This window comes from Aspergillus melleus, assembly GCF_016097325.1.
Source record: "Aspergillus melleus strain CBS 546.65 chromosome Unknown contig1, whole genome shotgun sequence".
Lineage (NCBI taxonomy): Eukaryota > Fungi > Ascomycota > Eurotiomycetes > Eurotiales > Aspergillaceae > Aspergillus > Aspergillus melleus.
The window spans coordinates 7,727,048-7,750,561 of NW_025763370.1; the positions used below are offsets into that span (position 1 = coordinate 7,727,048).

At 52.0% G+C, this 23,514-nt stretch overlaps 12 protein-coding genes across 12 annotated transcripts; 6 read left to right on the forward strand and 6 right to left on the reverse strand.

Moving 5' to 3' along the window:
• Positions 1 to 30: 30 nt before the first annotated feature.
• LDX57_002780 (uncharacterized protein) lies at positions 31 to 276 on the reverse strand (the record flags this gene model as incomplete). The annotated part of the gene is made up of 1 exon (XM_046084426.1): positions 31 to 276. The coding sequence occupies one exon, from the start codon at positions 274 to 276 to the stop codon at positions 31 to 33; it is 246 nt and encodes an 81-aa protein (XP_045940389.1).
• Positions 277 to 617: 341 nt separating this feature from the next.
• Positions 618 to 2,050, forward strand: fip1 (cleavage polyadenylation factor subunit FIP1). The gene is made up of 3 exons (XM_046084427.1): positions 618 to 802; positions 856 to 908; positions 968 to 2,050. The coding sequence occupies exons 1-3, from the start codon at positions 656 to 658 to the stop codon at positions 1,740 to 1,742; spliced, it is 975 nt and encodes a 324-aa protein (XP_045940390.1). The 5' UTR covers positions 618 to 655; the 3' UTR covers positions 1,743 to 2,050.
• A 228-nt stretch (positions 2,051 to 2,278) lies between these two features.
• On the forward strand, positions 2,279 to 2,901 carry hsp10 (GroES family chaperonin; the record flags this gene model as incomplete). The annotated part of the gene is made up of 4 exons (XM_046084428.1): positions 2,279 to 2,281; positions 2,459 to 2,683; positions 2,754 to 2,812; positions 2,874 to 2,901. 4 exons carry the CDS (start codon positions 2,279 to 2,281, stop codon positions 2,899 to 2,901), a joined length of 315 nt encoding a protein of 104 aa, XP_045940391.1.
• A 400-nt stretch (positions 2,902 to 3,301) lies between these two features.
• On the reverse strand, positions 3,302 to 6,173 carry LDX57_002783 (uncharacterized protein; the record flags this gene model as incomplete). The annotated part of the gene is made up of 2 exons (XM_046084429.1): positions 3,302 to 5,503; positions 5,562 to 6,173. 2 exons carry the CDS (start codon positions 6,171 to 6,173, stop codon positions 3,302 to 3,304), a joined length of 2,814 nt encoding a protein of 937 aa, XP_045940392.1.
• A 481-nt stretch (positions 6,174 to 6,654) lies between these two features.
• Positions 6,655 to 7,875, reverse strand: LDX57_002784 (TauD/TfdA dioxygenase family protein; the record flags this gene model as incomplete). Its single annotated transcript, XM_046084430.1, has 3 exons — positions 6,655 to 7,183; positions 7,236 to 7,355; positions 7,414 to 7,875. The coding sequence occupies 3 exons, from the start codon at positions 7,873 to 7,875 to the stop codon at positions 6,695 to 6,697; spliced, it is 1,071 nt and encodes a 356-aa protein (XP_045940393.1). The 3' UTR covers positions 6,655 to 6,694.
• A 1,142-nt stretch (positions 7,876 to 9,017) lies between these two features.
• On the reverse strand, positions 9,018 to 10,764 carry NUP49 (nucleoporin FG repeat-containing protein; the record flags this gene model as incomplete). Its single annotated transcript, XM_046084431.1, has 3 exons — positions 9,018 to 9,981; positions 10,049 to 10,429; positions 10,703 to 10,764. The coding sequence occupies 3 exons, from the start codon at positions 10,762 to 10,764 to the stop codon at positions 9,018 to 9,020; spliced, it is 1,407 nt and encodes a 468-aa protein (XP_045940394.1).
• A 1,281-nt stretch (positions 10,765 to 12,045) lies between these two features.
• Positions 12,046 to 12,716, forward strand: LDX57_002786 (uncharacterized protein; the record flags this gene model as incomplete). Its single annotated transcript, XM_046084432.1, has 2 exons — positions 12,046 to 12,484; positions 12,547 to 12,716. The coding sequence occupies 2 exons, from the start codon at positions 12,046 to 12,048 to the stop codon at positions 12,714 to 12,716; spliced, it is 609 nt and encodes a 202-aa protein (XP_045940395.1).
• Positions 12,717 to 13,588: 872 nt separating this feature from the next.
• On the forward strand, positions 13,589 to 15,545 carry LDX57_002787 (uncharacterized protein; the record flags this gene model as incomplete). The annotated part of the gene is made up of 4 exons (XM_046084433.1): positions 13,589 to 13,710; positions 13,769 to 13,891; positions 13,966 to 14,524; positions 14,574 to 15,545. 4 exons carry the CDS (start codon positions 13,589 to 13,591, stop codon positions 15,543 to 15,545), a joined length of 1,776 nt encoding a protein of 591 aa, XP_045940396.1.
• Positions 15,546 to 16,145: 600 nt separating this feature from the next.
• On the reverse strand, positions 16,146 to 17,181 carry LDX57_002788 (haloacid dehalogenase superfamily protein; the record flags this gene model as incomplete). The annotated part of the gene is made up of 3 exons (XM_046084434.1): positions 16,146 to 16,844; positions 16,939 to 17,098; positions 17,162 to 17,181. The coding sequence occupies 3 exons, from the start codon at positions 17,179 to 17,181 to the stop codon at positions 16,146 to 16,148; spliced, it is 879 nt and encodes a 292-aa protein (XP_045940397.1).
• A 956-nt stretch (positions 17,182 to 18,137) lies between these two features.
• Positions 18,138 to 20,224, forward strand: LDX57_002789 (MFS transporter). Its single transcript, XM_046084435.1, has 3 exons — positions 18,138 to 18,159; positions 18,220 to 18,392; positions 18,451 to 20,224. The coding sequence occupies exon 3, from the start codon at positions 18,501 to 18,503 to the stop codon at positions 19,692 to 19,694; it is 1,194 nt and encodes a 397-aa protein (XP_045940398.1). The 5' UTR covers positions 18,138 to 18,159; positions 18,220 to 18,392; positions 18,451 to 18,500; the 3' UTR covers positions 19,695 to 20,224.
• LDX57_002790 (uncharacterized protein) lies at positions 20,035 to 21,884 on the forward strand (the record flags this gene model as incomplete). Its single annotated transcript, XM_046084436.1, has 6 exons — positions 20,035 to 20,225; positions 20,319 to 20,488; positions 20,547 to 20,594; positions 20,668 to 20,849; positions 20,906 to 21,247; positions 21,306 to 21,884. The coding sequence occupies 6 exons, from the start codon at positions 20,035 to 20,037 to the stop codon at positions 21,882 to 21,884; spliced, it is 1,512 nt and encodes a 503-aa protein (XP_045940399.1).
• A 109-nt stretch (positions 21,885 to 21,993) lies between these two features.
• Positions 21,994 to 22,901, reverse strand: LDX57_002791 (uncharacterized protein; the record flags this gene model as incomplete). Its single annotated transcript, XM_046084437.1, has 3 exons — positions 21,994 to 22,176; positions 22,255 to 22,526; positions 22,580 to 22,901. The coding sequence occupies 3 exons, from the start codon at positions 22,899 to 22,901 to the stop codon at positions 21,994 to 21,996; spliced, it is 777 nt and encodes a 258-aa protein (XP_045940400.1).
• Positions 22,902 to 23,514: the final 613 nt, after the last annotated feature.

The following is a 23,514-nucleotide window of genomic DNA, read 5'->3' on the forward strand; positions in this document are numbered from 1 at the left end:
GCAACAAGGACTGGAAAACTGCGCCTTGACTCACCCGTCAGTCGCATCGCTTGCCGACGGTGTTGCGCCTCTCGAGTCACTGGATGCAAACCTCCCCAGCGATTTATCGTGTGCCTCTCTTTCCTTCTGCTCCAGCACCTCGGCGCGACGTTTGCGAAAATCGGAAAGATGGACCAGACCAACAGTCTGCGACTTCAGCATTTCCTCGGCCGAGGCCGTCTGGCCGGTAAAAGACCGCGGCGTCGAGCTATGGCTGTCATTCTCCGATGGTGCCATTGTGTATGGAATCCACTCTTGTTCAACGAGGAGTCGCGGAAATCGAGCGCATTTCTGATGGAAAAGCGACTGACGTACGGACAAAGCACGTGACCTGAACAGCCTACGGAAGAACAACCCATTTACGGGGCCGGATGAATTATTAAAAAATCAGGAAAAATATGTGATAGCAAGTATTTGATATTTGGATTTAGAATCTACTGTGTAAGCATTTATTGAAACTGTCTAGGCGTTGTAAGTGCAGCTGTCGCAGCTTTCTTTGCCTGCAGACCAGTGCAAACAGAGCAAACATTGGCCCTCAATGCGCTCTCCGCAGGAATCGATAAACAACCTTCCTTTGTCTTTCTCTTTCAATTGCACACCTGAACCCCGCGATATCATGGAGGAAGAAGACGACGATTTCTATGACCCTGCTGATGCAGTGCCGGTCACCAACACTCAGAATGCGCCTCACAATCAGTCCTCGAATGCCACACCCCAGCATTCGAATGATGACGAAGAGATTGAGGTAGAAGAGGACGATGATGTACGTCTGGCAGCCCTTGCGCTTTGGAACGTTGACTGAATGACCATGTTTAGGATGAATTCAACATCATCACGGAGGCTCCTCCAGATGCTCCAGCTCCCGAAGTGTGAGTTCAAACCGTGGACAATGAAAGTCGACATTGCTCTAATGCTAGTGCTTGGATAGTTCCCATCCCCGTCATGCGATGCTTCGAACCGAGTCTCAGCGAACGCCATCCACCGACCTTTACACGGGATCGAAATCTGCCACCCCTGGGTTGACGCCCAAGGTAGAATCAGCTACGCCCGTCCCCGCCAACGCAAGACCGGCTGTTCCCCAGAGGCCGGGATCCGAATACCCCCCCGTCCACGCGTCCAACATTGATGTGCATGCGAACCCGACGCACCCTTCTACCGGAAAGCCTATCTTGTCAACGGATATGGATATGGATTTCCCGGAGGATGACAAGCCGTGGAGACGCCCGGGTTCGGATATCTCTGACTACTTCAACTACGGATTTGACGAATTCACTTGGGCTAGCTACGTCTTGAAACAGCAAGAGCTTCGGAGGGAAGTCGGGGACCAGAAGAAACAACTGGACGAGATGCAGGCGTTCTTGAACGGTGGAATGCCACCGCCAATGCCCGGAGGCCCGCAGCCAGGACCTGCAGCCGGTCCCGCCGCCGGGCCTCCGCCGATGCCGGGCATGCCTGGTATGCCTGATATGTCTCCGGAGATAATGCAGGGCATCTTGACCACCATGATGTCCCGAGGTATGGACCCTACGACCATGGATCCTATGACCTTTATGCAGCATGCTCAAGCATTTATGGGCGGACAATCCGGCGCAGGCGGCGGACAACCAGCCCAAGCAGGGTTTGCTGGCCAAGGAGGACAACCTCAGATGGGAGGATATGGAGGTGGCTTCAATGCCGGACGAGGGCGAGGGCGAAGGTGGTAAGGGGAGATGGATCCATGTTTTTTATTTTGTCGGTCACGATTATATTCTTGATAATGCGCCGAATCGCATTCTAGGACGGTTATGTACTGCGGAGTTCGTTGTTTACTATGAGAAAAAATCGGAAGTCTTTGTCAATTGCTGGCTTCGTTGTTTGGGTTGGGTAGTAGTTTCGGGGCAAAGGAGGCGTGTTATTGATCTTCTTGAGATAATGCAACAAAGTGCTTAGTACCGCTATTGAAGCGACTATGCCAATGGCCATGAAGTAAATATAATCCTCCACAAAACCATGAGGCAAATATGTCTTGCGCATAGAGGAGTCAGAACGGTGTCAGGAAAGAGGTCGAGAATACCCTCGGCAGTGGTGGAAGCTGTCGGCAAGTCTTGGCATTCTGGAAATTTCTCGCGGGCCGACGAGTCCAGATCTTCTTCCTTCCCCGTCCTTTTCTTCCCTTCGCTCTCCAGACCTCCAACTTTCTTCCTTTGCCATCTCCGCTTGATCCTTTGCGTCGTTCCTCACGTCCAACACACCCGTCACAATGGTATGTCATGCATCTCAATGCCTTCCTTGGAGCTATAGCTCCCCCGTCGAAGTTTTTTCCCCTTCCTTTTTGCTCCTTGCAAGATTGGACGTCTCGTCGGCAGCTGGAGCGATTTCTACCTCCAGTCGATCTTCGCACGAGCTTATAAATCATTACTAACACGTTCCTGTCTCCTAGTCTTTCCTCCGCAACATCAAGAACCTTACCCCCCTCATGGACCGCGTCCTGGTCCAGCGCGTCAAGCCCGAGACCAAGACCGCCTCCGGTATCTTCCTTCCCGAGAGCAGCGTCAAGGAGCAGAACGAGGCTCAGGTCCTTGCCGTTGGCCCCGGTGCTCTTGACCGCAACGGCCAGAGACTCCCCATGGGTGTCGCTACCGGTGACCGTGTCTTGATCCCCCAGGTACGTTAGCTGCCGGTTCACGATGTCTGGTTAAGATAAGGAATGAGGACTAACGGACTTCTCGTTACAGTTCGGTGGTAGCCCCATCAAGGTTGGCGAGGACGAGTACCATCTCTTCCGTGATTCTGAGTATGTTTCCCCTCCTTGCTCGCGAGTTGCATTGTGGATTGAAATCTAATGTCTACAACAGGATCCTTGCCAAGATCAAGGAGAACTAAATGCATATACGCCTTTGTCTTTCCTTCTCCGACCCTAGAATCATTCGATTCTAGCCGAAGACCTGTATTATACCATGCAAATGAGCTTTATCATGCGCGTCGTCCTGAAACCACCACATCGACCCAACCCAGTCCAATCTGGATTAATCGAAAAATAAAAACCCCATTGGTACACTAGGATGGATTTCTGTTTCCGTTCTTGGTATCTTGGGCTATAATGTGTCCCCTTGCATCTATCCTCTAAAGCGTGAAATGACTATTTACCTTGTTGCATATTCTGTGATGTATCTTAAGTCTCTACCTACCAATCGCCATCTTCATACGCAGCCTGCGCGATGAAATGAGTAATCAGATATGGTAATCTCCCCTCTGATCGTCTTTTCATTTTCTCGATAAAGTTTCAGTAAATTTCAAGTTTAGCAGATTCATTGAAATTCAGCGCCCAGTCGCATTGCCAGTCCTTGTCTATCACTAGACTGACCCGACTGATCAACTTCTCTCCTATCAATTCCCCGAACAGCTCTTGTCGACGCTCAGAAGACATGGCCATGAATATGGAAAGAGATCCGAATTTCCCCTGCTTTTGGCTGGATCCATCGCCCTCAGCCTTCATGATTCTCTCTTCTCTGTTTAGTATAGAAAGCACAGCCTGGGCAGCATACGGGTTCAGCCCCGCTCGTCTCAGGAAATGCTCCCAATTCGTCTCCTCAATACTGCCATGTTCTGCTCTGGGAACCTGGGACTGTGGCTTCGGATTCACCGGCGTGAACCCAGTTTGCTGTGGAGTTGGGACATTTACCAAAGGCAGCTCAACAGCATGCTTATCAGATATTGAAAGAATCCATTTTGCCAGTGCCTCCGGCGATGAGGGCACCCAAAGCGGGACGATCGTTGCACAGTCACTTGTAGAAGTGCAGAAAGCCAGCAAGGAAGCGAAAGAGGCCAATGTCCGTTTATCCGCTGTCCACGTCAGACCTATATTTCCTTCCTGTGAGCCTTTTCTTGAAACAGCTCCGTGAGAAACGAATAGATAGAGGTACTCGTATCGCCGTGCAAGGAGGAAGATCTGCTCGCGGAGTGGTGAGTCTATCCATTTGAGATCGGTTGTTTTGGGATTTTTGGACTTGTGTCCTGGGAGGTATAACTGGGTGATTGCTTGAGATGTTGTGAGAATGACTCCAGTTGTTGGTGAGACTATGATATCTGCTTCGTTTGGAAGGGTGTGTCTTGTATCTGGCTGAAGGGCTATATTTCTGGGGTTGCATATGGATGGGAATTCTCCCACTGTGGTGCCGTAGTCTCTGTATACAATGGTAAGGGCGCTTTGTGTCTTTTCAATGCACCGTATGATATTGAGGTGTGTTTTAAGGAGCGCAGTTGAGACGTAAAGGTACGATGGTTGGGAGACCTTGCGTTGGATCCGCGGGGCTCTGTCTGCGAATGTGGCTGGTATAACCATGATGCTGTCGGTAATTCCAGTAGAATCACGCTGTCCAACCTTGTCGATCGGCTGGGATGCAGGAAAGTATTGGCTTATGGCCACAATCGGACGTCCACTTTTGATTCGGCCTCTGATTTCCATGAATGATGACAGTGAGCCCAGCGAGGCTGACAGTGGCAAGTGGGCTTTTAGGCCTGGTGTTTTCTCTTCCTGAGACTTCTTTCTTTGAGAAATTTGTTTGTTCTTTAGCTGGAAACTTTCCCGACTTGTGCTTCGTTCCCTTTTCAAAGGAAGAAGCGATGCATGATTCGGAAAGCCTTTATACTTCGATTGAAGACTCATTCCCTGAGACGCTGACTTCTGCTCCCCGTTGCTCAAAGATGGTTCATCGGCGTTTGTTTCAATCTCCTGTAATTCGTGACTCGGTCGAAGTGGTGATATTGCATGTACGGCATCCGAGACGATGATCGGTTCATCTATAGGGCAAGAGAAGTAACCGGTACTGGAGGGGGAGATCTTATTCTCGCCTGTCTGTTCGGGAAACAAATACTCGGGGGATTTTGAACCGCCTTTCCCATCCATTGTCGATTTGTCGTTCGTAGCCGAGGCAATGGCAGTGCATCCAGTGGAAATGATGGCATCTATATGGGTTTCGCTGACATTCTCTTCGGGAGAACTGTCTGCTCTGGATTGACGACTGAATGATGCACACGACCGCACATCGATGTCAAGTGCGCTTCCGTTAACTGGCGGCACAAGAATGCCGGCATGGGTGGAAAAGTCAGGGACAGTCTGCGTGTTGATAGCTAAATTCTGGTCAAAGCCCGGCGAAGTCTGACCAGACGAACTAGTTCCACGGAGATTGTTGCAACCCAAGGATTCATTTAGGTCATCTTCTAGCTCAACACAGCCTGAAATATCCTTGTCATTGTCACTGGAGAGATATGACAGCATATTGTTTCGTGGGTCCTGGCTGCGGTCACACTCTCTATCCTTCAGAGTTCCTGATTGACCTCTTTGTGTGCTATGATCGGGGAGGCAATGCGGCGAAGTGAGACTTGGTAGCATCTGCAACTCTGCAACTGGCGAAGGGCTTCTATGATATGCATCGTCGGCATCGGAGAGGATAAGTGGAGATGGTCGCGAGAAGACAAGACCATTCTGTAAGCAGGCAAAGAGCCATCAGCGCCCTTGTCCGCAAGGTCTTGTAGGAGCTCACCTGACACGGCGTCAACTCATCCATAAGTAGACCCTCTACAGCCTTTTTGGAAGGATCAGTACAGATCTTGGCATGCTGTATCAATTTGAAAGCATCCTTGCTGCAGCTGAGTTTCTCTGTTTTGATATGGTCCATGGCGTCATCTATAAGGTCTGAAAAGTGGCTTGGAAGGATTGCAGCTGACAGAGGCTCCTCGAGCGGTTCTAATTGGATATCTCCGTCGTAGCGTGAGCTCCTCTGAGAAAGCATCGTGTTTGTGTCATGCTCTGCAGGGAAAATGGGCGTTTCCACCTGAAGTCTTTCAATCCGATCGAATGCCGGCAAAACGTCGGTCCAATTGATGTCCTCTGTCCGAACACTTGCATCTCGTATCACGGTTGACAGGAGACGAGCGCCTTCTTTCTTGATGTCCAGCTTCTCTTTGAGCAAGGCTTGTGTGATGGCTTGTTGGGCGTTTTGTAATTGTTCGATGACAGGGCTGGGCTGTGGCTCGGGCGTGGGGATTTTGCAAGTATCGTCGATGTAGGTGTGGGGATCGATCGCTGTGAAGTCGCTAGCGATGCCGTAAAATCGAGCGTATTCTAGAATAGAAGATTTCGATGAGCTTCCCATTCTGAGGCCGTTGATATGTTTTTGCCGCAAGGAAAGATGGGAGGAGAAAAGAGGAGGTAGTTGGGATGGTGGCGCTACGAGATTCTGGGAAAATCGACACCTGAATTGCTCGGCCAGGCAGCGTGCTACATGTGCCTTTCTGATATACGTGAATGCGCAAGGCCAAGTTGTAGAATGACGAACAAGTAATGTATTTCGCTAATCAAAGGCTAAGTAAATCATTTCAAAGTGCTCTGCTAATTTTGAATGCAATGAGTGTCAATGTCCCAGGTATGCGCCAACGCCAGCGTTGTGTGATATTAAAAGCATCAGTATGTCCGAGATTAGTCGTTATAGTTGGACTGACGTGAGCCGTCCTTGTTCACAGCCGGGAGATTGTACAGAGCAATGTGCTCCTCTTCCTGTGACTTTCCTGCCGGGTCAAAGAAAGGGCGCTCGGCATGGCAGGCGACTCGGACTGCGTGGCGTCGGTGGGGAGCAAATCCGTAGGAGGCAGTGTGGTTCTGTCGAAAACGTTAGTATTATTGAATCGCTCGTTTCCCGGTCTGGAATTGAGAATCATTGCTTACCGTTGTTCGGTTGTCCCAGATTGCAACGTCATTCTTGCCCCATTGGAACCGCGCATGAGTCTCCTGTGTAGTGGCAATCACCTCGGTGAGGTATCGGAGAATAGCGTCACTCTCAACCTTGGGAACGCCTATGATTTTCGTCACGAATCCAGGGTTGAAGAACAGACTGTTCCATCCGGTAACGGGGTTGGTCCGGATCAAAGGGTGTACCGTCGTGACCGGCTCTCGGCGGACAGTTCTGCCAGCAGCCCGCGTGTCGGATGCCTGCATATCTGCAGAGTGAAGGGCCGTCAAGCCTTTGAGATAGTTCTGCATGTGAGAAGAGAGGGCGTCGTATGCCGCATACTGAGAAGTCCAGAGGGTGTCACCGCCACCCCCACGAGGAGGACCGGTCAGAAGTTTCAAGAGGGTGTAAGATGGTGGTTGCACTTCATAGGTTACCTAATATCGGGTCAGTTTGAAGTATAATAAGAGATGAAGCGGGTAAGCATACATCTGAATGCCAAAGGAAGCTAGGCGTAAACACAGCGCGTTGGTCGGCGGCGTTGTCACCGGTGTAAACGACATGAACATCCTCCAAGCCACCTTTCTTGGGAACAGCTGTTGTAGCATGCTACAGCAAGTCAGACACATGAAAGATTCTGTAGAGTGCCCGAGAGACCGATCTTTACCTTGTGCAGCTTGCCAAAATATTTCCCGAACTCTCTTTGCGCCTCAATGTCAAAGTCCTCCTGGTTCCTGAAGATGACTACTCCACGGATAGCGACCAAGCGGGCTAGGTCATCCTTCTGAGCATCGGTGAGAGTGGCAAGGTTGGCGCCGTGGATTTCGGTGCCAATCTTGGGGTTGTAATCGAAGATATCGGTTGCATCTTGCAGGAGGTTGCGGAACTTGGCGTCACCATAGAGACCCCTATCGTCGTATGGGGTCTCTTCGATGGGGTCCCAATGGATGTCAGGAAACGATGGTTTGAGATCTTCGTAAGGATAGTCGTCGTGGGTTTCAATGACAGTTCGTCCGGGCTGATAATTGAATTTGTTGTTACCGTCAATGGCGGTGGTGATGCCCTTCTTGGGCAAAGGAAGCTCGCCCAAGGATTGGCGCAGGACAGGGTCTTCCAGCGAAGGGGCCATGGTGGTAATTGGAAGTGATCAAGCCAAGAACTTCGAGACGTCTAGGTTCCTTTGTGAATGTCTTCTGAAAAACTGGTACTCCGTAGTAGTCTTGAAGAATGAAGTCTAGAGGGCGATCCCTTTCCTATATGTATGGCTTGTAGGATGCTCGGAAGGCCGGGGCCAAACTCACACATCTCCCCCAGAAACGGAGGAAACGGCGATGGCACCATCGCTGACGAAAATCACCCAAGCTGTAGATATGTGGCGCGATGAGGAATCCTCATACTCCGTCAGGAAGTGATCCATGGTTTGTAAGCTTCTATGGAACGCTTCCCGAAGCGGTGGGCGATCACGTCATGTTCTCGCTTGATGTTGGAATGCGATGTGGGTCGGCCATCGCGATGAGAACAGAACCCATGGGGAAAGATGAGTCAATTACTCTGATGAAACATCATGTAGCCTCCTGGTCCACCTAATATGACCGTCGGTCTCCTGCGGACGGTGGGCGTGGCTGTTGGTCACCCGGGCCAACAGCAAGATACGGTGAGAGTCTTGAGGTCGCAACTGACCACTATGGTTTCATTGGAAGTATTCGGCTAGGTAATATGAGCGCTCACTGGTGTGTAGGCCAGTGAGATCCTGACTACTACAGAAAGTCATTCTTAGTATGGACTGGCAAGGTCATCAAAGGGGGACGGTTTCATGCTACTCCAAGGCCATGCGGTCTTTATCTCCCATGTGCTTTGCAGCAGACATCAGATAGCGGTCGAGCGATCATCCGAATTATCAATCAGGTGTTAAACTTAGAACCGCAGCAGCCGAAATTTTCGGAAGAGGCGCTACCCAGGAAGATGGAGTAATTGTGGGGAGAAGATCACCGAGGAATTGGGTGCGATCACGCAAGACGGCGAGCCTCTTGCGTGTGAGCTGACTAAGTCGATCTGATGGCCTTGGAGTATACTGCGCCCTGTTGAAGCATCAAGTGCAGGGAAACAAGTAATAAAATAGGAAAGAGACAACCGCAAGTGAATTCTGGCTAATCTAAAACGCAGAACGCCCGACCTCAAATCATGCTTAACCACATAAAACGTCCATTCCCCTTTTACCATGTGTGTATCTGAAGGAAAGAGAATAGTCATAATGTACAGAAAAATTCCAAATCACAGCCCAAGTCTCCCATCAACAGAGGGTGGACCGAGGACGACCTCTTGCGCTTGCTCAGTCACTTGTCCAAGACGACTGGCCACACCCAGAATACCAGCTTCCACGTCGCCCAGAACGGCCGTCAAGTCGCTGAGGACTGTTTTAGACGCCCCGGAAGATGTACCATCGCGGCTCCGAGAAGTCAAGAATTCGTGAATCTGTCGTTCAAGAGTTGACTCCACACCATGAAGATGGTCTTCGATGTCTTTCAGGTTCTGGGTGTATTGGTCGAGGACGCCTCCCATGTCGTCCGATCGCTGAGAGAAGTAGTCCACAAGGTTGACAGGAACGCCGTTGATGGCGGTAGCAGTAGACGGATCGGCTTCGACATCGTCGGGAAGTGCCAAGGTATTCTTCCGGCTTGACCGCAGCGACTGTCGGTCGGACATTTTCTGATCTTGAACGGACCACCATCCTGGACCCCCGGCGGACTGGAACTGCAGCGGCAATTTCAGCGTGTCAATCGCACGGAAAGCAACCTGTGCTTCCGCCGCATCCCGCGCCACGAGGCCCCGCAACTGATCGATGTCGCCCGCATCGTTCTCGAGAGCGTGCTGCATAGTCTCTAATTTCCCCTGGACGAACTCCACGTCGTTGGGAATGGTCTCGCCCTGCGCCGCAATGCTGGGGATCATGTTGGCAATCTCATTGCACATCTGGATTTGCGCAAGGACGGCGTTGTCGAAGCGTTCCAGCTCGGCCTTGATTTCGCTGGCGCAGCTTTCAAACTTCGTAGTCGGTAAAAGATTACTGATATCCACGATAACCCCGGGAACCACGGTGTTTGACAGCGTCGATGGGGGTGGCGCTTGTTGAGCCGCAGGTTGGTTCTGGTTTCCAAAGAGCGATAGTGTAGGTTTCTGGGGCTGTTGCTGTTGCTGTTGCTGCTGCGTTTGCGTGTTATTCAAAGCGGAGCTGCCCCTACAACCAGGCCAGTATCAGTAAAACGCGCGTCTATATCAAATCCCAAATCCATGGTGTTACTCACAAGAGCCCACCGCCAGTGGTTGTAGAGCCCCCGAGACCGAAAGCGGGCTTAGGCTGGGCCGACATGGTATTATTCGCACCCGCAGTACCTCCGAAAAGACCGTTGGTTTGCGGTTGAGAGGCAGCCGGCGTAGTGTTTCCAAAAACACCTCCGCAAGTCTTGTTGTTCTGCTGTTGCTGTTGCTGCCCGCCCAGGCCTCCGAACAAGCTCGATCCAGACTGCGTTTGCTGCGTGTTTCCACCGCCCAGAGTGTTCCCAAATAGACCGCCGGCAGGTTTTGATTGCGGAGTCGAGCCCCCTAGATTCCCAAATAGACCGGAGGTAGTTGTCGACCCTGGCGTTGCTGTGGACGAGGAAGTTTGGGCATTATTGGCACCACCACTGATGAAAGACAATACCGGGTTAGCTTGGTCTCACACCACTTTAAACTTTCCCGACAAGCTGACGGAAACAAAGGATGAGGAATGCAGCCAGGACAGGCGAGCAAGCAAAAAGTCATCCAACAATACAAGAGGCAAGGGGTGTGCGCATTGCACTCTTGCAAGACGTGACCAGCACCAAGGCATACAGAAACCATCCACTGCGAGGGCATCAAGCCGGATGATCCACGCACATCCCACAAATATCGAATACAAAGAAGGAAGGAGTCCTTACAAGAGCGAATTGGCGGAATTGGTGTTTATGGACAAGCCGCCGGCAGGTTTTGCGGAAAACATTGTGAGTGGTGGTGGAATGCGGCGTACGGTACGAATCTAGGGGGGGAGGATGAAAACAAAGAAGAGCGGACAGTCGCAAGGATTGGATGAACCTTTCCACACCAAGGCAATTTGACTGGCCGAAGCTACCGTGGCAGCTTGGATGCTCGTTGGAAGCGAATCTTGACTTTTGACGTTGGAGAAAACAAAGAGAATCCGAGGGCCGCAGTCCTTGGCCCGCTTGGGTTTAGCGCCGGTCTAGCGTGGTTCGGGGAAAGATTGACCGGCTCCGGGCTGTAGATTCAGCTTCCGTCATCGTTCATCGTTCATCCTCCTCCTTCCTTCTTCCATCTATAGGATTCTTGTTGCTTGGTTGAGCTCGATCGGCTGGCAGGCCGAATCAATTGCTACTGTATCTGCCTCTTCAGATAGTTGCGTGAAACTTGACGTATGCACGGCTGAATCTATCTAACATCCAGCAGCAAGAGAAGGTCCATTGTAGTCGAAAGATATTCTACTTGCCTGTATGCTCTGTACTATTTCTTCCTCATAGTCCAGAGGGCAATGAAGACTTACAACTTGACGCCCATATGTGTGGCCTCAACGCGGGATGAAAATGAGCCGAAGGTGCCTAGAAAGCACCACGAGCGATATTCTGATTATAATCATGCTAAAAGTATAGAATGGTATGTGGAACATGGCTTGTATCTTCTTCTGTCATTCACAGTTCAGATACTTACGATGTCTATATAGGTCTCCGGACGGCACCACAGTCTTGACTGACTCGGCCGATCACCATATTAGAACCTTCATACTGTGAGTTCCACGTGGATGCTCAGTGAGCTTCTTTCAACTGACATTCAGTTCAAAAGGCCTCCCGATCTTTTGGAAGAGAGGCAATCCCCTCACCATCTCACCCCGTACTCTGTTCTGCCTTCAACGGAGCCAACCTATGCCACTGCCGTTTACCCGTTCTATTCCCTTCAGGACCCGTCCACCACTCTTTTCCTCTCGTCAGTCCGAGATCATCCGATCAGGCTTGCATCTGCGCTGGTGCCAACCTCAGTGGCGACTTATTCCCTGGTCAATCCCACTACGGAAGCCTTCATAACCCCCCATTCCTTGATTTATCCCTCCTCACTGGGTGGTACTCATTTCCTCGCGGGCTCGGATAGTCTCATTTGCCTATTCGATGTATCCCGTCCCGGGAAAGATGGACCGGTGACGTGGATGCCAACGATACCAAGTAAACGTAAGCAGGCAGTGGGTGGAGGCGTCGGAATGAAAGGAATTATCTCGGCAATGGCCGTTAGTCCGACCGGCGACGGCGTGCTGGCTGCTGGCACCTTCTCAAGGCACATTGGACTCTACGACTCCAACGGATCCGGACAGTCCCTCGGTACCTTTAGCGTTGCAAGGACGGAAGCCAACCGTCACATTGGGGGTCGGGGAGTCACCCAGCTTCTCTGGAGCCCTTGCGGACGCTACCTTTACATTGCAGAAAGGAACAGCGATGGGGTCTTGATATATGACATTCGAGCCACTGGACAACTTCTAGGCTGGCTTGCAGGTCGAAAGGCTCTCACCAATCAGCGAATGAAAATCGACATTGTACCAACTAACCAGGGCGAATCTCATGAGATCTGGGCCGGAGGAACAGACGGTTGTATGAGAGTGTGGCGGGACCCAGCTCTCACAGCAGGGTCGCAGAGTCCACTTTGGGAGTGGAAGGTCCATGATGGTAAGCTCAAACTAGATTATAGTCTTGCAAGACGACCTAGTAGACATACTTATGGTCTACAGATTCCGTCAATAGTACTGTGCTGCATCCCTTGGGTAACATCGCTGCCACCGCCTCTGGGCAGAGACATTACTTCGATGATACCGTGGGAGAGAAACGCGATCCACTCACAGCTGATAGCACTTTGAAGATCTGGTCTATGCCATTTTTGGAGGGGGAACTGGATGGGTAGCATCAAAAGGACGCGTGGAGAGGCAGACCCCAGAACCTGACTACCGTGCCAAAAGGAGCCTCAAACCCTGGGGACCACTAAGAACCCGAAATTCATACGGCTGGTCCATGAGCTTGTATGGCCGAGGACCAGGATAGCCCGGTTGTCGCTCTTTCTCGGCCTTTCCTCGGTTGCGATAGCCATAAACAACCCCGGCCTTCGGAAATTGTTCCATCCCGAAACTTCCTCTTTCTCTCTAGAGGGTGGCTGGTCAACAATGTGATTATTTCCCTCTTTGGGACTATTGACCTCTACCGAATATTGGACCACCTGCAGCTCCATTGCGTGAAGCAAGCCTCCTGATTGGTGCAGAAGAGTGAAGTACCAACAGCAGCCTCCGGGCCCTTGACATGCTGCGAGTGGTTCCATTGGCACCATTCCATCACGACGCCTTAACAGGAGACCGCAACATACACCATGCAGCGCAACCGTACACCTTGGCTTGTGCACACCCGGCCTCCTTTTGCCCAGCCGTTTTCACTCATCCATGGCTTTCTCTCCCGGGTGTGAATGTCTCCTGGGGTTGTTAATGGAGAATGTCGCAATTCACAATTCTGCCTATTGAGCTCGTTTGGACAATATGATTCATCTTCCCTTTATTCCCTGAATTCCCTATCCCAATCACTACAAATCTGACCCCTCTTTCCTTCTCTCTCTGTAAATTGCCTAGCAACCTCTTTCCCTCAATCTCCTATACAGTTTCTGTGTGGAAATCTACTTCAGCCGCTTCCTTGAGCTTCATTTCTAACTGTGAACTGTCCCTTTCTATGAGTTCCTCCATCTGTTGGCTATCTGCACCGAATCCGTTCTAAACGCTTCCCCGAGTGATCAATATGTCTGGTTCCGAGAATTGGAACTCCTATGAATGGACCCTGCCACAGATGACACAGGACACCGCTACAATTCCTATCCCTAACGCCGAGGTCGGTCAGAATTTTCTCTTGAACAGCGAGTCGTGAGTATGCCGATTGTCATCGTATGAGAATTTCAGTCCTCACGAATAACATCTTCAGTAACTGGGCCTCCAACGGTGGTCATTCTCATGGAACTGGAGTGGATGAAACCATGCAACCTCAGAATGCTCTCGTGAATTTTTCCCCAAGCCATGGCTTGGCTTTCGGGTCAAGCCCAGTCAGGTATGTTCTGCTCTGTCCAGCAGTGACTTCCCCATCCCACCTGAGCATAGGCACTGATGATCGGATATGAATAGCTTGACCGTCTCTGGCGCAGGTGTCAATATAGGAGCGGGTTCTCCTTATTTTGCCCATGACTCCTCCAGCAACGACGACATGTTTGAAACCTCGCATGCTGCCTTCTCGGCGTATGCCAAGGGAATGTCCGCTCCTGACATGGTCTCCCTGTCTCCAAGCAGCCTCGTTGGTGACAAGACCGATGACACTGAAGATGAACCTGCTACTCCGTCCGACAATCATGCCCCCACACTCACATCGGTCATGGATCCCAACGACTCTAATCGTTTGGTCCCAAACTTGGTCAAGCTGATGAAGGTTGCAGAGAATGACCCTTCTGATCGTCCCACACTCTTCAAGTCTCATGAACACGCTCGTTCCTCTTACCAGACCTCTGGGCCGCTTCCCGATGATCCTACTATTCCTCAGACTCCGAGTCAGAAGCGGGCAATTGTGAAAGAGATGTGCAAAGCTATGCTCAGTCTGGAACACGCGACCGACAATGAGGGGATGATCAAGCCGTTCAGGAATAAAAAGTATTCCGAAGAGAGAATCGAAATTTGCTGCTGGCAGACGCTGGTAAGGAACCGCAGATGAAAGATGTGGATCCTCTGCTAATACTTTCTAGGACACTGTGATCATGCGTCAGAAGAGCGGACCCCTCCTGGCAGCCTACGAACTCACGACCAAGAACGAGAATGAGACGCTCAACTTTGCTCAACGGATGACTCGCATCATCGAGTGTTTTTATAGACACAAGACCGTATGCAAGCACATTTTGGATCCTCTGTATGTGTACAATCTGGTCGACAACCCCACGGCGGCCGAGAAGCGCGTCGAGAGCAACAAACTGCTGAATCGGCGCAAGGGCCACATTATGACGGCTGGAAAAGAGGCTCTTCGTATTGGACAACGTCGCCAGCCTGCCACTACTCCCACCGCCTCCTCCCAAAAGGCTCGCAGAACAATCGCCCAGAAGGCTTCCAGAACTGCTGCCGCTGCTCGCAAAACGGTCACCCGCAAGGCGCCTAGGGCTAAAGTCGAAAACAAAGAAAAGAAACTTGCAGCCATCCCTGCTTATTCTGACACTTCTGAGAGCTCCAATGTGCATGAGAGGATATTTACTCCATCGAGCACTCCTGAACCCACCGCAAGTGAGGCTGACGCGAGCCCTCAGAGTCTGGTTGCCTCAATGCCGTGCAGCTCATCCATGCCCGTTCCTCAAGCAATGGCTTACTACCCCCAGCATGTGGTGAATGGGGAGCCTACCTACCAGCTCAACAACAATCTGCCCTATCCGGCTCGCAACAAGGGGTACCAGTCGGCGTTCTGGTCCAATGTGCATTCCCATCGCATGGCCGCGCCCGCATCCTATTCCTTGCCGGCTCTGGATTTCACGCCTAACCATGCTGCATCATACTATCCGACCGGTTCCATGGCTGATTTGCATGTCAACTCCAGCCCCATTTCTGGAGGCACAGTTTGCCACAATGCAATGGCAACTCCAGTCCGTTCTGCGAAAGCCAGCCGCAATAGGCCCAGTATCACAATCACCGACAACTTAGGACAGCCTTCCTCCGTCGAGAAGAAAAGGCGCTAAGAAGCTTCGCTGGCGATTCCGTGAATGGCCCGATCAAGTTTTCAATTTCTTTCTTTCCGTCGTTCTATTTTAATATGCTTCCCGTTCATCGTTTGCTTGGTAGTTCCTTGGATCAGCTCGCAAGAAGTTTCTTTCATTCATGCTCGTCTCTGTTACTCTGCTTTCTTTTCTTATTTAGCTTGAATATTTATTTATCTCGGGATCTCATGTCTCCTGTCGCATCAGACTGGTTAGCAGGCAGGCCCTCAGTCTCCATAGTGGAAGACATCAGTGGCTCGATTCAACGGCCCTACGAGATATGCATGGAGTTACTAGGATTCCTCTTCTATCTGTACATGTCGTTCTGTTGTTCATCTTGAACATTGCAGATAGACAAAGAGATCTTCCGATCTAGCAGGGTCTTCAACTTTGCGATGACATCGCCTGGACGATTCAACGGTTGTACGCTGAAGCTTTGCTCTTCACGTGGGATTTGGTCTCTTGTTCTACATGGGTATCATGTCTCTGTCTCTTTTGTCTCTTTCATCATGTACATTGGCAGACCATACCGCGGAGTACCCGGTTCCTGTTTCTTTGCAATAGAATCGAGGTAGATCCATCTTAGGCAGGTCGAATACCATATCTCTCGTACGGGAAGTTCTCCAGCGTAGGAATCAAATCTCCCCACCCATCGTGTAGCTCTCCCGGTTTACCGGATGACCGTAGCCTGTTGACAGTCAATGCGTCCGCGTCCTTCTCTGACGCCGACTTCTCCTCCTCCTTGTGCTCCCCGGTCAATCCCGCCAGCACCTCGGCCTCCCGACCCTGGTAGGCCTCCAGCAGTCCCGGATGAGGGGCCCAGACGACCCGCATGCCTGCTCGTCGACCGGCCTCCACGCCGGGCACCGCATCCTCGAAAACCAGACACTCCTCCGGCTTAATCTCCGTCTCTCCCCGCTGACGCAGGTTGGTATTGATGGTCTCCAGCGCCAGCAGGTAGATATCTGGCAAGGGCTTGCCCCGTCCCTTGCCGATGCGGGGGTCGTCACCCAGCACGCGCTGCGACTCGGGGAACACGCTAAACAGATCCTGCAGGTGGTCGGTCTTCAGTCGGTAGTTGCGCTCGTGGGACGAGGTGGCTAGCGCGATGTGCACGGGGTGATCGGTCGACTGCGTCGAAAGCAGCTTGTCCAGGAGGATGCGCACGCCGGGAAGCGGTTGCGAGTCACCGAACTTCTCGAGCTGCAGGGCGGCTTGTCGCGCGGCGTATTCTTCCGCCGAGATGGGGAGTTGGGCCCATTGGTGGAAGATCTTGCTGGCCTAGACAGAAAGAAATCAAAGTTAGCATGGTTCCTGTTTGTTTTGCGGATCTGGGGTAACGCCGATAGGGCTGACGGAGGGGGTGGTACAGTACCTCGGTCTGCGGTCGGCCCTGAAGCTGGGCCTTGATGGACCAGGGGAGCAACGGCTTGCCGTGTTCCTGCAGGATCTGGTTCGTGATCGCCGTGTAGATGTCCTCCGAGTCGATTAGGAGGCCGTCCATGTCAAACAGACAGGCCCGCACGCGGGGGAGTCTGCAGAAGCACAGGTTAGCAATGGACGGAATAGCATGCTTTCAATGAAGGAGGAGAGCGTACTCCGAGGTAGCGGCTGCCATTTCTATAAAAATCTAGATGTCTTGTGACCAAAGCAGAATTGAAGCCAAAGACGAGCGATGCGGGCGAACCGAATTGACGCGGCGGGGGAGATGCTGCCTCAGGCGAAGAGGGGTTCTCTCAGGCCGCCAAGATCGGCGATCGGTCGCCTTTCCTCTCCGACTTCCCTCCGTATACCCTCGTTCAACATTCATTGCATTCAACCCTCACTATACTCATCGCTTGTCTATTGCGATTCGCGTATAGTTGAATACATCACATGAATGTTGCGAATAACCGGAATGTGGAATAGGTACTACCAATTCACGGCGTCCATCCCCAGAGAGACAGTGCTTTGTGCAGTGAACATGGCCGCGGAAAGGAAATATAGGCGCCACTCCACTCGCTCAGCCATTCCTTTTGATTCCGCTTTGCAGTCCTGATGCTTGTTGACTCTTGACTCTTGATATCCGAGTGGGCGGATGGTGAATCGATCGTTGCGGGACCCGCGGACCCCGAACGTGGATCAGCGCGAGGATTCTTCGTGTCTGGCCTCCTTCTAGTCCCTGATTTGTTATTTATATACGGTCGCGGACTGCTCGGAGCCATCTTGACTCCTGTCAAATCCGCCTTGGCGTCTCAGATTTTTCTTCATCTTAGAAACCAAATTAATCGGGTTGTGCAAGACGTGGAAATCGTCTCCTCGTGACATCATTCTTCACTACGGATTGTTGCATGGCGCCGCCACAGAGCCATAGTACTGCCACACGTCTATCCTAGGAGGCTAGTTATGGGCATCGGGAAATTATGGCCTGGTCGCGGGGAGCATACCGAGCCTCCAATCTTCCTCGAGTGGAGATCTTCCAGTGCTTTTATCATCTTCGTCGTTGTCTTTGCAGTTTTTACGGTATGCCGTCGAAGTTTCTGCCTTAGGGCCTTGTTGCCTCACCGAATCATGACACTGATAGTCGAGATGATAGGATATTCTGCTCTATGGATTGGTAGGCAGTCACTCTTCTCACCAATACACGCCGTTATTAGTTTACTGACCTGGCGGGCAGATTGTTCCTGTGACGCCGACCGCTCTGCACGAACGAGTCGGTCTATCAGAGGGTGAAGGTGTGTTTCTGGTAGGAGCACGGATCTGTTGGCGTCCTGGCTGATCATTGCACAGAACAACGATGGACGTCTATCTTACTGGCTCTCTACGGAGCCGCGCTGTTGGCATTCTCGCGTACGTAAATATCCTCCTCCCCAAAGGCCTTGCTCTGACTGAACGAACGCCATGATAGCTATCGCAGGCTACATCGCCGATAAAATCCAATCCCGGTGGTGGCCTCTGATGATCGGCTTGGTTGCCCTGGGCGCTGCCACTGCTCTCCTCTGTGTCGGAAATCATATGGGTCTCTGGGTCGCGGGTCGTCTGTTTCAGGGAGCGTCCGCGGCCGTCGTGTGGACGGTGGGATGTGCTCTGCTCGTTGACACGGTAAGTAGGGACGAGTTAGGCCAAGCCATGGGGTATATCGGCATGGGGATGACACTGGGAATCATGGGAGGCCCTCTTCTGGGAGGTGTCATCTACGAGCACGGGGGATACTATGCGGTCTTCGGGTTGGCGTTTGGGCTGGTCGGGCTGGATATCGTGTTCCGACTTGTTATGATCGAGAAGAAGCATGCCGTGCGATGGCTTCCACGCGATCCGGTTCAGGAGGAAGCAGAAGACAAGAAGATCATTCCCCCTACCGCGGAGACGAACAATCAGAATTCGCTCGACAAACCACAACCTCCGTCCGAACAATTACCGAGTACACCCGAACCCGCTACCGAGTCCGATGCAACTCCTGATAAATCGGCGTCTCCGCGACCCCGAAAAGGGGCTCTAGGAGCTCTCCAGCATCTACTGGCATCCGAGCGCATGCTGGCATCCCTATGGGCCTATTTCATCGTCTCGGTCGTTCTCACCTGCTTCGACAGCGTCCTTCCCCTCTACGTCGAGGAGACTTTCGGCTGGGCGCAAACCGGACAAGGACTTATATTCATTCCCCTGTCGGTTCCCCATATCCTCGATCCCTTGGTCGGGTATGTCATCGACACGTACGGCGAATCCCGACGCTACCTGGCAGCCGGGGCACTCATCGCCAGCGTTCCGATCCTGGTCCTTTTACGATTTGTCACCCACAATTCTATGGGACAGAAGGTGCTCCTCTGCGCGCTGTTGGTACTGACGGGAGTCTGCCTATCCGTACTCCTGCCGTCCGTCATGGTCGAGGCATCATACGTGGTGCAAGACAAGGAGGAGCAGACCCCGGATATTTTCGGCAAAGGCGGCGCGATGGCGCTCTCCTATGGACTTTTAAACTCGGCTTTTGCGGCGGGGACCATCATCGGGCCCTTCTTTGCCGGCTTCATTCGTGAGAGTGCCGGTTGGGGGACGATGACTTGGGCGATGGCCATCTTGACGGGGGTGTCGGTTGTTCCGTCGTTGCTGTGTCTGGGAGGGTTTCGACTGACGCGGAGGAAGAGCGTCGGCAATTAACGTGTCCCATATCATTTGACAGAGTACATACTGCATAGTATATAGCCATGCATAATCATTAATTCCATCGAACGAGAACGGTGGATCATCCCCCGCAGGCCCCACTCTCAGTCAGCCATGACCGATGCGCCACTTGACGCAGATCGTCTTCTCCATCTTATTTTTCGGGAATCGTTGACGGTTGCAGGAGCCGATGGTGAGGAGACGAACAAGGAAGAGACAATGTCCGAGGTATAGTCCCCCATGGCGTGGCATGACTGGGGGGTATTTCTTGTTCCCCATTCTCTCTCGCTCCCCACAACTCTCACGGCATCAACAACTTCATACTCTAGAATCAATCATGACGGTCCCACAGCCCCAGGTGCATCACCCAGGCCTTGATGCCACATTCCAAGGGGTTCAGAAAATGTCAGATGGTATATCTGTGAATCAATATCGAGGAATCAAGTATGCTCGAATTCCGGGACGGTTTGAGCGCGCGATTCCGGTGGATGGTTTCGATGCGAAAGTAGTAGACGCAACAAAATTTGGGTGAGTTCTACTTTCTGCCTCCCATAGTGTACGAGAGAAGAAGATATTATCGTCAAGGGAATGCCCACGACGTTAACATTAACTCCTGGATAGCCCGAGATGTCCGCAAGTAGACGTGGATGTGCGCCACTTACTGCGCATTCCCGAAGACGTCGAAATCCCCAAGGAGCCAGAGGATGAGTTTGAATGTCTAAACCTGGAAATCACCTGTCCGCCTGCCGGGTTGACGAGCCATTCGCTTCCTGTCATGCTTTGGATTCACGGTACCACCCCTTCTCGCTGGTATTCACGCACGAAACAATCCCTAACAATTCTTCTTAGGTGGTTCACAAGTAGTGACATATTGCTCTGCTGCTTCCGGGATCTGCGGTTAGTTTGTGTCCCATTATCTTCCCTGGACTTCTCTTCCTCGTGGGCGATACTGATTCCAAGCCGTCGACAGACCCAACCAAACTCGTCGCAGACTCCATAAAGGCAGGAAATCCCTTCGTCTTCGTCTCTATCAACTATAGAGTCAACATCTTCAGCTTCGGCGACGGCAAGGAGAAGAACCTCGCACTGAAAGATCAGCGGCTGGGAATTGACTGGGTGCGCAAACATGTCGCGGCGTTTGGAGGTGACCCAGTAAGTGCATCACCAAGGCTGGAAGCCACGCATCAGGAATCCTGACAGGCAATTAGAGCAACATCACACTAGCAGGCGAAAGTGCCGGAGCTGTCTACGTACACGCGCATCTAATTACCGGTGTCTCTGTGAAAAGAGCCGTTCTTGCCTCCGGGTCCTTGTACCTGTCCTCGCCGTTACCGGTTGAGCGAGGAGATGCAATGATTAGGACTTTAGAAGAGACTGTGAAAGGCCTGGGAGAGACATCCCTGAGGGAAGCCTCCGTTTCAAACATTATACAGGCCTTACAAAAGTGCAATGTCAATACGATGTGGATCCAGGAAGATCGTGAACTCGAAGATTGGCCGAACAAACCGGAGCAGGTCGAGGAGGTCATGATCGGGGATACAGAATATGAGGTGAGCACCTCTGTCCAAAAGGTTGCTAAACATGAACTAACGGAGTAATCTAATCTAGTCCGTGATCTGGAGAAACGGCATCGAGACGCTCGACGGGCCAACTATCGCTACGGCGTTCGAGCAGGACCCTAAATGGGGCCCGCAGCTGCGCAAATTGTACAACGTCGTTGCAGATCGCCCGACAGCTTGTAAGCTGGGTGCCTTGGATTTAGTAAACGATGTGCGATACGCACTCCCAGTGGAAGTGGTCTCGGAGAAGCTGCAAGCCGCTGGCAAACGCGTCTACAAATACGTGATCGATCAGCCGAATCCGTGGCAGGCATCCAGCCGCTCTCATCATGCGGTCGATCTTCTTTTCTTGTTCGCAGGGGTGGATCTATCGTTCAACCCTGCCGCGGAGAATGTTGGTCAAGAAATGAGAAATCGTTGGATATCGTTTGTGAATGGAAGCGCTCCGTGGTCCCTGCAGCGTAGATATTCGTTTGGACCTTTCGGGGAGTGTCAAGAAATCGACGAGAGGCAAGTGGCCAACAGGAGACGACTGGAGCATGTCCGGGTACTGAAAGAAGCTGGAATGGGAGTATACATACCCATCATATTCGCCTTGACGACAGGGAAGATCAGCTTATTAAATTAGGATCTGATTTGACTGTTTGCAAATAAAGATATCATTGTACCTCCAACCCAATCTAGTGTTCGTAGTGATATCTGATTGAAACCTTCTTCTAAGCCCTACTACAGTCAACCTAGGCAGGAATATATCCAACATTGTGGAAGGCATTTCTCGCAGCCTCGCGGAGACGATCCACCGAGAAATTTATCTTTTCCTCCGCATCGCAATGCGGGGACTTCGCCTTGTCGAAGAGCTCATCCCTCGTGAGTCGAATCACCTGGGGAGCGACTCTCGGGCTAGGTTCGGGGAAGATCGACTATCATGGCATTAACACGATGTTGAGCCGCGAGGAATGAATGCACGAGTAGACCAAAAAGATAGGCAGGCAGGGTACCTCCACTTGCACCAGTCCGCTTTGTCTCCTGTATACTTCCAACCGGCCTCGGATACGGTTTCTCGGAGACCTGGACCACTCGATGACCACGACGACGTTGACATGCGGCGAGCCGCCGATCAACCAGAGGTCCTTGTCTCGGATTAAGCTGGGATAAGACACTTCCCAGCCGCTCTCCACGACTAGAGTCGGAAGGACATGGTGCCGCGGCTTCAGGTAGTACTCGGGCTGTCTCCACGAGGCCTGGTACGGGGCCACAAAGGCGTTGAAACCTGGAAGGGAGGGACCGGATCAGTAGCTGTCGAGTGGGGTACGTGGCTCTCACTTTTTGCCGTCGTGGAGTCGATGGCGTTCCACTCTTTGACGAGGAAGAAGCCAGATAGCAAGCCTCTGCCGAGTTCGCGTTTGATCCAGGTCTGGTGCAGGGTATGCACTGGCTCGCAGGCCGTGACGGCCAGTTCTTTGGACGCGGAGTTGTAATTGACACGGCAGGCGAGCGCACTGATGACCGCGTCCTCGGCAAGGTTCACGGCAGTAGGGACTTCGACCTCTGGGGAGATGCCTTCGTAGACGAGGACGTTGGATTTATTCAGGAGAGGGATGTTGGATTTGATTCTGTGGAAGAGGTATGGTTTTCTATAGCCCATGATTGATGGTGCTCGGCGATTATTGATCAAAGAAGCATATAGAATCTAAGATGACGGACCACCGTCTTGACCTCATCGTTCTCCTATTCTGGAGAGAGGCTGACTTGACTTTGACGGAATGACGGAAATGAGGGCCGAGAATAGGACGAGTGGGTGACACCGCCTGCCATCGTGAGACTGATGCATCTCCCTCGCTTGCCTGGCGGTAAGGGATTGTGCAGTCATTTCTTAGATAGGATGGTGTAGAAGTAGTAGTGAAGCACTGTTGATGATGCAATCTGGTCGAGGAAGCCGACCGCAAGTCACGCGACGGCGGCACAAACGACACAAACAACCCGTGACGTCCTACACTGTCCTTCATCATAACTTCATCGATATAGAAATGAGGAAGAGTCGGCAATTCTCGTCCATCGCTTCCCGACCACGCCATGTTCTCCAAGTTCCCCCAGTCCCCCCAAGTCCTCCCCCACCGTGAATCAGCCCTGACTCATGTGGGGAATCGCACGCGGCTCCACTTGGGATCGCAGCGACTCGGCAAAGCGATGGCGCTGCGACATGCCGATTAGTATGGGAAACCGTTACGACCGCCTCCCAGACGCCCCTGCACGCGGTT

What these genes read in the sequence shown, in the direction of transcription:
- fip1 (XM_046084427.1), top strand. Translation starts at nt 656, where the DNA reads ATGGAGGAAGAAGACGACGATTTCTATGACCCTGCTGATGCAGTGCCG. An exon ending in AGGTAGAAGAGGACGATGAT is followed by an intron (nt 803 to 855) that starts GTACGTCTGGCA and finishes GACCATGTTTAG; the next exon opens with GATGAATTCAACATCATCAC. An exon ending in GATGCTCCAGCTCCCGAAGT is followed by an intron (nt 909 to 967) that starts GTGAGTTCAAAC and finishes GTGCTTGGATAG; the next exon opens with TTCCCATCCCCGTCATGCGA.
- LDX57_002789 (XM_046084435.1), top strand. Translation starts at nt 18,501, where the DNA reads ATGATCGGCTTGGTTGCCCTGGGCGCTGCCACTGCTCTCCTCTGTGTC.